This window comes from Calidris pugnax, unplaced genomic scaffold, assembly GCF_001431845.1.
Source record: "Calidris pugnax isolate Ruff unplaced genomic scaffold, ASM143184v1 scaffold450, whole genome shotgun sequence".
NCBI lineage: Eukaryota > Metazoa > Chordata > Aves > Charadriiformes > Scolopacidae > Calidris > Calidris pugnax.
Window position 1 is genome coordinate 221,109 of NW_015094504.1, and position 13,463 is coordinate 234,571.

The 13,463-nt window shown below is 57.6% G+C and overlaps 1 protein-coding gene across 2 annotated transcripts in view; it reads left to right on the top strand.

The window, feature by feature from the left end:
• The window catches only part of ZNF395 (zinc finger protein 395), a 15,576-nt gene extending 2,344 nt beyond the window's left edge, over positions 1 to 13,232 (top strand). For both annotated transcript variants that reach the window (XM_014963057.1, XM_014963058.1), the window contains 9 exons: positions 5,076 to 5,334; positions 7,295 to 7,524; positions 7,919 to 8,031; positions 9,049 to 9,284; positions 9,407 to 9,507; positions 10,556 to 10,823; positions 12,046 to 12,138; positions 12,357 to 12,460; positions 12,940 to 13,232. In XM_014963057.1, the coding sequence (XP_014818543.1) occupies positions 5,086 to 5,334; positions 7,295 to 7,524; positions 7,919 to 8,031; positions 9,049 to 9,284; positions 9,407 to 9,507; positions 10,556 to 10,823; positions 12,046 to 12,138; positions 12,357 to 12,460; positions 12,940 to 13,051 (1,506 nt within the window). In that variant the 5' untranslated portion in view covers positions 5,076 to 5,085 and the 3' untranslated portion in view covers positions 13,052 to 13,232. The remainder of the gene's footprint in view (positions 1 to 5,075; positions 5,335 to 7,294; positions 7,525 to 7,918; positions 8,032 to 9,048; positions 9,285 to 9,406; positions 9,508 to 10,555; positions 10,824 to 12,045; positions 12,139 to 12,356; positions 12,461 to 12,939) is intronic.
• Positions 13,233 to 13,463: the final 231 nt, after the last annotated feature.

Sequence of the window (13,463 nt, forward strand, 5' to 3'; positions counted from 1 at the left end):
GTCTCCCCCCCCTCGCCTTCCCGTGCATGTCCCGCCCAACCGGGGCCTGTGCCCGGTACATTCCCCCCCTCCCCTTCCCCTCTTAGTACATGCCCCGCCTCCCGGCTTGCCCGGTGCGTGTGTGTGTGTGTGTCCGTGTGTCCCCCTCCCCGTGCATGTCCCCCGCCCCGCTCACACGTGCCCTGCCCGGTGCCGCCTTCCACGGCAGGCCCGGGCACACGCCTCCTCCTCCTCCTCCCCTGCCTCCGGCCCTGCCATCTTCCCCACGTGTCCCGCACGGCCGCGGGCCCCGCACACATGCACACGCATGTCCACGCACACGGGCCTGCCCCTGCCTCCCCGTTGCACACACCGTCTCTCGGTGCCCGTGCCCCGGCTTCGAGTCACGCTCCGCCGGCACCGCTCCCAGAAAGCAGCCAGCTCCCGCCTTTTCCTTCCTGGCTGCCCTCGCCGCCGGCACGGCACGGCACGCACTGGCCCACCGGTGCCCGGGGAAGTGGCTCTGCCTTGCTGCCAGCATTCCTGCCCGCGCCCGAAAACGTGGTTTTTTAGGCAGGCGGGGCTTCTCCCCAAAAGCCTTTCCCTCCAGAATTGCCCAGCAGTGGCAAACACCAGCACGGGGGAAATCATAGAATCATATGGGGTTGGAACAGTGGCAAACACCGGCACGGGTGAAATCATAGAATCACATGGGGTTGGAAGGGACCTCCGGAGATCATCTCCTCCAATCCCCCTGGCCAAAGTGGGTCCACCCAGAGCAGGTCGCACAGGAACATGTCCAGGGGGGTTTGGAATGTCTCCAGAGATGGAGACTCCACCACCTCTCTGGGCAGCCTCTTCCAGGGCTCTGCCACCCTCACAGGAAAGAAGTTCCACCTCCCATTAAGGTTCTTCTTATACTTCTTATACTCAAGTTTGTGCCCAAATGGTGGGGCAAGGATTGGGGAGCCCTCCCCGATGCTGCTGGTGGGGATACGGTGGTGGCCCCGCGGTGACACGTCTGGGGGTGGACCCCGAGCGGCGAGCACCGAGGCGGGATTAGGAGGAAGCTCTTTGGGAAGGCGCCTGTTTCGTATTATAGTCTGCGAGGGGTAGGTCGCGGGTGGGTTTTTGGCTCTATCTCAGGGTCAGTAGATACTTGTTGCTTTTTTTTTTTTTAATGCCCAAACTTTGCAAACCGCTCCGTGCGGGTATCTTGTTTCCCAATCACGTGTGCCGATGGGCGCGGGGGGCTGGAGTGCCGTTTGTAAAGGGCTTCAGAACGTTTTGGGATGAGAAAGGGCGTTTAGGAAACAGCAGGCTGGGAGACAAGATGGAAAACTGGGGTTTAGTATCAGTCATTGCAGCGTTTAGGGTCTCTTCTAAGGTGGAATTAGTGGTCTGAGTTGCTGATCCGTGGCATGGTGGTCTGTTTCAGGAGTTAGGCTGGATTTGAGGGAGCCTACCAGCATTTATTCAGAAAAAAAAAGGGAAAAAATGGGGTGTGCTGTAATTGCACGTTCTCTGAGGAGGGGATGTGTGCCGGTGGTCCTGGTTTGCGCAGCACCATGGGGGTAGGAGCTGCCCTTCTCCCAGCAAACCCCAGACAAACAGCTGGGGTGAGCCCTGGGGCACACACCCCACTTTGCCGTGGCCCCCCCACCTTCTCCTCTTGCTAAATGAAGCCTTCCTCGTTTGCCAAATGAGGTGCCTGCTTTCCCAAACCTCCAGCCTGGGCTTCTCTCCGCCGGCAGCGGCGGTAATGCCGGTAGGCACAAGGGCTGACTTTTTTTTTTTTTTTTTTCCCCGGCAAGAGCTGGAAAAACGCCGTCCAAAATACACGCCCGGCATTGAAGCAAGAAATAATTTGGGATCTGTGCCGGCTCTGACCCCTGCGGCGCGTGATTGCTAACAGCTGGGAGGGCTCGCGGCGGCAGCGTGGCCTCCCGGCTCCGCCTGCACCGCTGACGCCCTCCCGGCTCCTTGCTCCTCTTCTTTGCTTTGTGTTTTTGGGGCACGGCCCGGGGGGGAAGGATTTTTCGGCGTTGGCACGTCACCCTGGGCTTACGGGCCGAGCGCCGAAATGGGATCCGGCGTTGGAAGGTCTGCTGGCAGCAGATGCGGCTCTGAAAACCGGCTTTTGGGAGGGTTTTCCTTCCCCCTGGTTGCGAGCGCGCGCCTCTTTCCTCCCTCCCAGGGACCGGAGAGGGGGGAAGGAAAGGAAAGGGAAGGCGAAACGAAACCCCGAAGGAAATGAGAAGCAGCCTCCCACCTTCGGCGCTGCCCTCCCCGCACCTGGCCGCCGGCCAAGCGCTGCCTTCAAACCGGCGTGCGCCCACCCTCGGGGAGGCTGGTGGAGATTGGGCACCGTCTTCTAGGCGGTGGTGGTGGTGGCACCGACGACGCTGCATGGAACTCCCTGAGCCCTTGGAAAGGCAGTTCCCAAACCCCGGCGCCTTGGGATATCAGAGAGTGAGGTTTTAAGGAGGAAACGCGCTCCGGTGGTTAATTCCTGCGGCGGGGTGGAGGGGCTCTGCCACGGCTCTGCTTTGGGGTTTGAGGCAAATCACTGTGTCTGCCCCCCCAGCCCTTTGGGGCTTCTTCTGGATGAGAGAGACCCGTATGGGTGTACAGGAGATTTGGGAGCAGGGCTGCTTGGCCGGGTCACTTGGGTTCAGCAGAAAACATGTTGCGCTGTGGAAAAAAAGACATTATCACAGACAGATGGAGCATCCCCCGGTGATGCCCGCACACTGCGAAGCCTGGTGTGCTCCTTGGGCAGGGTGAGGTGAGACGGAAGCTGGGGAGCAGCTGTGTTTGGCCAGACGCCGCCGCTGCCTCTTTGATCCTTCTCCAGAGGGGAGGTGGCAACCGCAAGGAAGTCCCCGCGCGCCGTGGGACAGGCAGCCCTGGTGTGAGGTGCTCTCCCTGGCACGCCTCTGTCCCTTTGGCATCCCATCCCGCTCTTCCTGCTCAATTCTTTATGGCTCTGAAGTAGCTGTTAATTTTCTACTCGGGAACGGCTGAATTTTGGGGGAGGACAGAGTAAGCCGAGTGCCTTCGGTTATTCATAAAACTGCTTGTAAATCTTGGGCGTCCTTTGAAGCGGGACGTGGTTTGGAGTAACTCTTCCCGGGGCGGTTGGAGGTTGAGAGGAGGGGCGAGCTCCCCTCCTCTTCCTCAGGAAACTTTCCTCATCTGAGACAGTGTGCAAGGCGGCGCTGCGTTAAGTCAGATGTCAAAAAGAAATATATTTGATCTGCTGTTAAAATGCCACCACTTCATGATGGGGAACCGAGCGTCTCTTGCAGCAACCCTGCGTGAGGAGGGGAGGATCTGGGCACAAGTGCCTGGCAGCTTGGGGTTAATCCTCCCTCTTGCACAAGCAGCAGCTCCTCAGACTTGGACTTTCCGTGGCCCAGGTTACGCTCCAACCCAGACACCTGACAAACACCCAGCTGGCTGGGTGACAGTTGCTGACAAGCCCAGGCAGGGTGGCAAAGGTGACAGGTTTGTTGGAGGTGCAAAAGCACGTGGCGTTTTTGGTGTGCCCCAAAACACAGGGCTGCACTGAGCCTTTTGCTTCCTCTCCCTCCTCCCAAATCCCAGGCACTGTCACCTTTCCCCCTCACCACGGTGTGCATCCTGGCTTCCCGTGCTCCTCGGGGAGGGTGTTGCAGCGGAGGAGACTTTGGGAGAAGGTTGGGATGGAGGAGGACAGCGAATTCTGCTGGAGCTGTCGGATTGATTGGGGCTGTATGCGTCGTCTGTCCCTGTTCCCAGGTGTCCTTTGCTTTTAAGGAAACCTCTAAACGCTTGTTTCTTTTAAAACAGCAGTAAAATCTGCAAACCTGAGCAAACGAGCCAGGCAGGCTGCTCTCTGGGTAGGCTTGCTAGCAGAATCACACCAACTTGAGGAAAACCTATGTCAGAGGAAAAGGAAGCTATTTTAGGGTTAAAACCAGGTTAAAGATAGTTACAGAGAAACAGTTCAGGATAAAAATGCACCAAATTTCCTTTTTTTAACAAAGCAGAGCAGGAGGATGTTCCTGTGCTGTTGCAAGACCGAGCCTGGGAGTGCTGGGCATGAGCTGTGAGCTTGGAGAAACCTCTCCTCGAAGCATGAGAGCTCCCAAAAAAGGGAGCACCGGTGTGCAGGCTGAGGAGGAGCGCTGGCTCGTGCTGCCAGAGAGCTTTCCTTCCCTGCCGGGGCACGGGCAAGGGAGTTGCAGGACTGTCCTGGGCACGGACCCAAGTCTAGAGGTCAAGGTTGAAGAGCACCGACGGCGGGTTTCAGCGTGACAGGCGGGAATAGCCACAGTGGCCTCGGGAGCGTGCACTGGGGACAGCTTAAGGGGGGGGCATGGTCTCCAAGGGCTGTCCCAACTGTGTCTGCAGGGTTTCCTTTGGGCTAGCTCATCCGTGTTTGTTTTTTTTTTTTCCCTGAGAGGTTTAGAAATGATGGTAAAGAGCTGCAGGGCAGGGAGAGCTCGGGCACACCGCTGTCCTCGTGTCCCCGAGATGACAGGCTGAGGGAGCTGGGGTTGTTCAGCCTGGAGAAGAGGAGGCTCCGGGGAGACCTAATAGCAGCCTTCCAGTACCTGAAGGGAGCCTACAGGAAGGCTGGGGAGACCCTGTTTAGAAAGGCCTGCAGTGACAGGACGAGGGGCAATGGCTTCAAGCTGGAGGGGAACAGATTTAGACTGGAGATGAGGAGAGGGTTCTTCACTGTGAGGGTGGTGGAGCACTGGAACAGGTTGCCCAGGGAGGTGGTTGAGGCCCCTTCCCTGGAGATATTCAAGGAGAGGCTCGATGAGGCCCTGGGCAACCTGGTCTAGTTGGGGGTGTCCCTGCTGACTGCGGGGGGGTCGGACTAGATGGCCTTTGGAGGTCCCTTCCGGCCTGGGCGATTCTATGACTCTATGATTCTATGTCTCAGCACCTGTGGCTGAGCCCCTGAGCCAGCACATGGGGATGCTGGAGCAGCAGAAAGCTGCTTTCCTGGCTCCCAGGGTGGTGGTGGTGGTGGGGAGACACTGATTGAACGTCACAGTCCCACACTGAAGGTAACATCCCTGTGTCTTTCTCTTCCGCAGCGTGTCCGAGATGGCGAGCGTGCTGTCCAGGCGCCTGGGGAAGCGCTCCCTGCTTGGCACCCGTGTCTCTGCCCCCAGCGCCTTGGCCGAGGGGATGCTGGTGCCCACCCAGATCCCCGGCTTGCAGACTGACCTCGGGCAGGGGTCTGCCCACACGGCGCTGCGAGAGGACGGGTCCTGTGTGCCATCGGTGGAAGAGAGCAGCCAGGGACCCAGGTTTCCCAGCCCTGGCTGCCAGCAGCTCTGCGCCGGGCAACAAGTAAGCAAGGAGGCTCTTGGTGTCCCTTGGCTGGTGGGATGTGCTCCGATGGGGGAGAAAACTCCTGGGGATCTCCTAATGTAAGCTGCAGTGAGGATCTGTAATTACAAGAGTCGTTAATGGGTGTTGGCATTAGTGCACTTGGCTGTCCCTGATGGGTTTGGACCGTACCAGCTCAAGCAGAGATCCATCTCCTCCTGGAGATGTCTCCAGTCTTAGCCAAAAGTGGGTCTCCAGAGAAGAGGGTAAGAAGAGCTGACACTTCTCCAACTGTCTGAGGCTAAGGGGGATAGTTTCTGTACATTTTGTGACTCCCAGTGGGTTTCTCTTCCATGAACTTGTCCTATTTCCCCATAACTCACGTCAACATCTAAAGTCAAGTGGCAAGGAGCCCTCAGCTTAGCCACAGTGGTGATGAGCCTTATGGCTTTGCCTGTGGCACCTTTTTGCTGCGGGGTTGAGGGCTGATGGTGCAGACATAACGTGCTGAAGAAGCTCTTAGGGAAGAGTGAGATGGGATGGCTCATCCAGAAAGGACATCTAGTCCCGCTGGACCCCACCGTTTCTTGTGCCCTGGGCTCCTGATGGTTAGGAGGTCCGTGACTTGGCCAAGATGCTGCCTGGAGCAGGGAACAGTGCTTGTTCTCGAGCCCACCGGAACGGTTCCTGCTAATGCCTGGCTGAGCAGCACTGTCTGAGGGGAGCTGTGAGCTGCTGACGTAGAGCCCCTTTCTTGGCTGCTACCTGCAGAACTGTAAAACTTTTTCTGGGCAGAGCTTGTGAAATGGAGTGTAAATAAGGCCCCTGTTCAGTTTTCTGGCTCCTCCTGCCCCATGTTTATTAACCACAGGACAGGGAGAGTTGTTTTCTCCTACGTGCTCTGCTGTGGATGCTTCTGCTTGCTTCCTTTGCTGCTGGGAACAGCATAAAAATAGAGATGAGAGGTGCCTTCACCTCCCAGCAACAGCCAGGACTTGTGCCGGTGGCTGTGCAAAGCTGAAGGAGATGTTGGCTCCTCTTGCTGGGTGCAGGCTTGGGGACGGCCCATGGGGTTCACGGGGAAACCTTACTCCTTGTTTTCAGAAGGTGGAGTCAGGGTCTTCTGTGTCCTGATCCTTCCACTGATCTCCTAAACCCTTGACCTGCCATAGGTGGCTTTATCCACCCTGGTGTTTCTGCTCAAGGTCCTACCTGAGATGGTCTCCCAGGCTTCTCCCCGCTCAGGATATGGTTGTGCATGTGTCCATCCTGTATCGGTTTCTTGGTGTGACACCCGTGGCCCTTCCATAAAGAGATGTTCCTGTTCCTATAAATAGCTGGAGACACATGTAGCGTCTTTGGACACAGATACCTTTCCATTAGCAGAAGTAGGCTCCTGGGTGGTAGTGGTGGAAAACTGCCCATCAGGAGGAGTTTGGGACTCTGAAGGAGGTGGTGAGGTTGGCACATCTCCTTCTCCTGCCTGATGTGAATTCACGCAGGATCGTTTCACCAAAGAAACCTCTGTTCCCCGTCCCTCTCCGGCTTTAATCCATTCATCTCCGTGCTTTGCCAGGAGGTGTAATAATTGTGGGAGCCCTTGCAGCAGGAGGGTGTGAGAACTGAGCCAAAGCAAACAAATCCATTGGAGAAAAGTCCACCCAAAGTCACGATACTTGGAGGCAGCTGATACTGGTTCAGAAAATCCCTCAATGTGGGGGGATTGTGCCTGGGAAGAGCGGATCCCTTGGTGGTGGGGTTGGGATGAACCCTGGCCACCCCTCAGGTTTGCTGTGACAGCAGTCTGAAGTCCAAGCCCTTCAGGACAGGCTCTGCCTTTGTCCTAAAGTCCTCTGTGGCCCTTTCTGCTGGGGGAGGAGGAGGTGGGGGGCGGTTCTGTGGTGGGTGAAGGCGGACTTGTGCTGCGACAGGACATCCCCTGAGAGTGGTGCTGAAAATAACCTCCTTGTACCGTTTTCAGGTCCTTGTCACCTACAACGGGCAGGAGTGTGCTGGCCTCGTGGAGCAGCACAACCCGCTGAGCGAGAAGGTGAAGGTGCTGCTGCCGGAGCAGGGCTTGCAGGCGTGCTGGAGGGTGCAGGACGTGCGGCCGGCCGCGCTCCAGCCCCCAGCCCTGCCTGCCGCCGGCGGCCCCGGCCCTGCCGAGGCGCTCCAGAGATCCGTATCCAGCAATATCGATGTACCCAAGAGGTTCGTGCCTTTGGCTTGTGGCATCTCATTCCGGGGGGGAGAGAGGGGCTCTTGGCAGCTCCAGCAGCACTGGCACTTGGTTTTACACCGATTGAAAAGGGCGGTGATGCTGGGGATATATCCGCCTGCCCAGCACGGGATTATCCGGAGGATGGTTAAATTTAGGATTAAGGGGATTTTTAATTTATTTTTTCCTCCAAATGGGGAGAAAACATCCTTCCCAATGACTTAAAAATGACTGAAAGTCTACAGAGGGAGGGGGTGAGGGGGAACCTGTGCAGCTGCTACAGTTTGTGCTGCCCTTTGGGTGCCGGGTGACTCCCCTGGTTGTACCCGGGTTCTCTCTCTGCTTTTTCCTCCACGAATTTCACATCTCTCCCCCATCGTGGTGCAGGAAAGCTGATGCTGCTGTGGAGATGGACGAGATGGTGGCAGCCATGGTGCTGACGAGCCTCTCCTGCAGCCCCGTGGTGCAGAGCCCTCCCGCCGGCGAGAGCGGCATCCACCGTGAGTGTGCATTTCAAATATACATATATATTTGTGAAAAAAAACACCTCGAAACGGAAGAAGATGTGGAGAAATGTGCTGGATCTCAGCGCCAGGGCTCTTGCTTGCGGCAGAGTTGCTTTGCTGGGTGCAAATAGAATCATAGAATTGTCTAGGTTGGAAGAGACCCTTGGGATCATCGAGTCCAACCATCTCCCCTACTCTACAAAGTCCTCCCCTACACCATGTCCCTCAGCACTGCATCTAAACGGCCCTTAAACACATCCAGGGATGGGGACTCCACCCCCTCCCTGGGCAGCCTGTTCCAATGCCCGACCACTCTTTCTGTGAAAAATTCTTTCCTAATGTTCAGTCTAAACCTCCCCTGTCGGAGCTTGAAGCCATTCCCTCTCGTTCTGTCACTAATTACCTGTGAGAAGAGACCAGCACCAACCTCTCTGCCAGGACAGGGATCGTGCTGGGCTGGAGGTGGCTTGGGGAGTGACAGCAGGGTCGTGGTGGAGCCCGTGGGTGCTGGGTGGGGGCGAGCAAGTCGGGACAGCCCTGGCAGCACCGTGAGGGTAACCCTACTCTCTACAGCCGTCCCCGGGGGCCGGGGAGCCCCGTGCAGGAGTCCCAAGCTGGGGGGCACCGCCTGGTCGCTGCTCCTTTTTTTAGAGGCAATTTCATTCCCGAGGAGTCAAATGCAGCCAGAGGGATAAAAATAGCCTCCCAGAGCCGTGGGAAATGTGCGTGCCCCGGGGCTGGCTGCTCGCCGTGTGCCGGCTGTGCCCACGGGACTGCACTGATGCCAAGGAGGATGGGGAGGGGGTGGAAAAAAAGGGATAAAGTGACCAATAATTGGGAGCTGGCACTGAGCAAAGGTGCAAAGGCTTCACCTTGCCAAGTTTTTTTAAAAAAATAAAAGGGAGACGAACTGTTGTCACGGGTTATCCAGGCTCAGGGCTGGTCTCTGCCCTGGAGAGGGGGTTTGGTTGGCCCCAAGCTGAGGGTGACAGTGTGTGTCCTCTCCTGCAGCCTCACGGGTGGCCTGTGATCCCTGGAAGGAGAGCGGTGACGTCTCGGACAGCGGGAGCAGCACCACCAGCGGGCACTGGAGCGGGGGCAGTGACATCTCCACCCCGTCACCCCCCCACCCCGCAGGCAGCCCCAAGTACTCCATCGAGGCCCTGAGCTCCCCCCAAGTGGACGATGGCTTCGAGACCGACTCCGACCCCTTTCTCCTCGACGAACCCGCTCCACGCAAGAGAAAGGTAGTGCTGCCTGTGGTGGGGGGGGGGTCCCAGTGCTGGTGGGGTGGCTCAGGCTGAGCCAGCGTCCTGTGGAGGGGACTCAGCCACCAGGCAGGGGGTGACACAGGCCATCTCTCCTCCAGAACTCGGTGAAGGTGATGTACAAGTGCCTGTGGCCGAGCTGTGGCAAGGTCCTGCGCTCCATCGTCGGCATCAAGCGTCACGTCAAGACCCAGCACCTCGGGTAAGAGGGAAGATTTTGCCACCTCAATTCCTGCATGCTCTCCCACTGCGGAATTCGTAATTCCTGCAGCGAATATCCCCAGTATTAAAGATACTGTCCTCTGTGCCCTGAGCTTGGCAGTTCTCAGCCAAGCGGTCCGTGTCACCCAAGCCACTGTTGTAGTGTCCCCCCCCTTCAGGGAGCCCAGGGCTTTCCGGGAGTCACGGGAGCCCCGTTTGGGCTTCTGTTCTGCCCAGCCCGGGGGGGTGTTTTGCACCGGGGGAGTTCAAGTTACATGTGAGCCCTGGGCAGAGGCAGAAAAGCACCAGCCTGGCTGGGTTTCTGCGGCGGTGGCCAGCCCCAGCTCAGCTGTCGGGGCTGGCATGGGCACCTGCGTGCCAGTCTGGTGGTGGCCACCCCTTTGGCAGTTTGCTTTGCTTTGGAGTCCTGATCTCCTGTGAATTCCCCCCCAAATACACAGTGGTGTGGGTGTGTGGATCAGCTTTGCTGTGCTTTCCTCCTGTGGCCCCGTCGCATTTCTCACCCCAACCTCAGGTTTTTTTCTTGCTTTTGTCCCTGTTTTCTGGTATGTATTTTTCTCCTCCTCACTTGCAAACGTGATGAATTCTCCGGGAAGGGCAAGGCCAGAAGGGCTGTGGTGCAGTGGGCAGTGCTGGACTGCCATCCAGTGCCGGATAAATGCACTGGGGAAATAATAAAACAAGACATCAGGGGCTGTTTCCTGCTGGGTGAACCGCAGGCCTTGGGTGGCAGCTGTGCTAAATGAAGTCGATTTAGAAATGAGCAGGGGATTTTCAGTGGTGCCCGGTCAATGTGCCAGTGCTTTTAAAGGCCCTGGAAAGAGGTATTGATCTTCCTTGGAAGCGGGAAGTGCTGCTGCAGAGGCAGTTGGCTGTCGCTGATCACAGCCGACGTGATGCTTCGTAGCTTGGGAATGGATCAGGAGGGCAGGATGACTCTCCCTCGGGGAACTCGGGGGGCACTCACCTTCTCGGTGGTGGAAACGGGGCTGCCTTTTCACCCCTTATCCTCTTTTTCTTCCTGGCAGGGACAGCGCAGACTCCGACCAGCGGAAGCGGGAGGAGGATTTCTACTACACTGAAGTGCAGGTGAAGGAAGAGCCAGCGCCGGAGGCGGCTGCTTCTGCTGCCAGCCCCACGTCTGCCTCCGCTCCCATCATCATCCAGCAAGCCCTGGCCAAGCCGGAGGCGCTGCTGGTGGAGCAGCCAGCGCTGGAGCCCGCCCTGGCCAGCAGCGCCCTCAGCCAGTCTGCCCCCAGCTCCTTCTGGCACATCCAGGCTGATCACGCCTACCAGGTGAGCTGGTGGCATCTCCCCAGGGATGGGTCACCTCCCAAAATCTTGCCAAAGGGCAGGTTATTGTCCGGTTTGCTCCACGAGTGCCCACAGGGACGTTTCATTGCCAGCCCTGTGGCTCGGAGAGGGTTTGGTGCTGATGTAGCACCGTTCCCTGCCTGGCTGCCCTTCAGATCCTGAGCAACCAGCTTCCTTAACGCCTGGTTAAGGGGCTTGTGGGCTTCTCCTGTGGCTGTTCCTGGGCTGGGGGGGAGCTGCTGGCCTCCTCTCCCCTGCAATTACCCGCTGCTGGTATGCAACACGCCCTCCTGCCGGCAGATAATGTGGGGCTGGAATGCAGCCCTGCCGGATCCTGCACGGCTCCGCTGCACGCTCGCCTGGGCACAGGCTTCTGAGGCACAGGAAACTTGGGCATCTGGAGTTGTGGCCCCGTGGGCACCCTGGGCCCATGGCACTTGTCACAGGGGCCACTTGGGAGCCCAGCACTGTTGTAGAGCTGTGAGCTAGTGCAGGGACAGGGTGTATAGATCCATCAGCTGCACATGTATCCATTCCCATCCCAGGGAATGGGTGCAGCATCTAAAAGCAGGAAGCCCACGTGCAGAGGTGCAAAAATAGAATCATAGAATTGCCCAGGCCGGAAGGGACCTCCAAAGGCCATCTAGTCCGACCCCCCCACAGTCAGCAGGGACACCCCCAACTAGACCAGGTTGCCCAGGGCCTCGTCGAGCCTCACCTTGAATATCTCCAGGGAAGGGGCCTCAACCACCTCCCTGGGCAACCTGTTCCAGTGCTCCACCACCCTCACAGTGAAGAACCCCCTCCTAATCTCCAGTCTAAATCTGTTCCCCTCCAGCTTGAAGCCATTGCCCCTCGTCCTGTCACTGCAGGCCTTTCTAAACAGGTTCTCCCCAGCCTTCCTGTAGGCTCCCTTCAGGTACTGGAAGGTACATCTACACCTGGAGTGGTGCATGTGGTTTGTTGCAACCAAAAGCTGTTGCCAGAGTGAGTGCTTTTCCCCGACAAAGGGTGACACAAGGTGTCATCTGTGCCCTGTGTTAGCTGGATATGGCACTGGAGGAGAGGTAGCACAGGAATTCCCATCCCACCACTGGTGCTCCCAGTTTGTGGGCGCTCCAGATTGGTCTTTGCAGGGAGGTGGGGTGGCATGTGGGAACGGAGTGCCCCTGGGGCTTGTGCTGACCCCTCTTTTCCCCCACAGGCGTTGCCCTCCATCCAAATTCCGGTGTCGCCCCACATCTTCACCAGCATCAGCTGGGCCACTGCCACCTCGACTCTCCCGTCCCTGTCACCGGTGAGTCCCGCATGCGTTTCCCCTTGGTCCTTTTGGGGTGTGGGGTTGGACTGGGAGGTATGGGGAGGTTATGTTTGCTCTCATTCCCCACTTCAGATGTCCAGATTCGTGGGCTGGGGACATCTGTGTCTCCTGCTGCTCTGTCACAGCACCTGGACCCTCTGCAGGAGGGGGGACCGTGTTGTCCCACCCCCCCTTTGACACCCCGTTCCCCGCAGGTGCGGAGCCGGTCGCTCAGCTTCAGCGAACCCCAGCCACCGACGCCGATGCTCAAGTCCCACCTGATCGTCGCCTCGCCGCCCAGGGTGTCCATCGGCACCAGGTGAGGCTCTCAGCAGTTGGAGGGGAGCTGAGGTGCAGCCCCTCAAAGAACAGGGTGCAGAGATGATGCTCAGCCATGGTTATGGAGCCTTACCCTTAGATACAGAATCACAGAATCTTCTAGGTTGGAAGGGACCTCAAAGATCATCTTGTCCAACCGTCAACCCAACTGACAAAAATAGACACCCACACAACAAACAAGGAGCATCATCCCTAAACCAGACCTCCCAGCACTACATCAACCCGTCTTTTGAACACCTCCAGGGATGGGGCCTCAACCACCTCCCTGGGCAGCCCATTCCAATGGCTGAGAACCCTTTCAGTGAAAAAATTTTTCCTAATATCCTGAACCCCCCCTGGCGCAACTTGAGGCCATTTCCTCTCGTCCTGTCACCTGTGACTTGAGAAAAGAGACCGACCCCTGAAGCTCTGCAACGAGGGGATAAATGTTATTATTTTTTCTCTCCCCCCCTTCTGCAGGAAAGTCCGCGGAGAAGCCAAAAAGTGCCGTAAGGTGTACGGCATCGAGCACCGGGACCAGTGGTGCACGGCCTGCCGGTGGAAAAAAGCCTGCCAGCGCTTCCTGGACTGAGCGCAGCACCGCGGTGCCGCGTCCCCTCCCCTGCTCCTGCCCGGGGAGCACCGGAGGCCCTCACTGCTGCAACCAGGGACCTTGGAGGTACCTCCTGTCACCCCAGAAGACGCCTCCAGAGCTGCGTGTAAATTCCTCCTTCTGTATATTGTACATCTGCTGGGTTTGCTCTTTTTTTTTTTTTTTAATTCCTGATGAGTCTTTTTTATTTTTTCCTAATTTTTTTTTTTTTTTAAAAAATCCCCAAACCTGAAGAATATCTCCCTTTGTACGGTAAAAGCTGGGGCTGGGAGGGGAAAGAAGCCACTTCCTCGGGCTTTGGGGGGAGGTTGTGGGCCATCTGGGGACCAAAGAGCTTCCTGCATTTCCCAGATCAGCCCTAAAACCTCCTGGGGTGAGGCGTCCAGGCAGC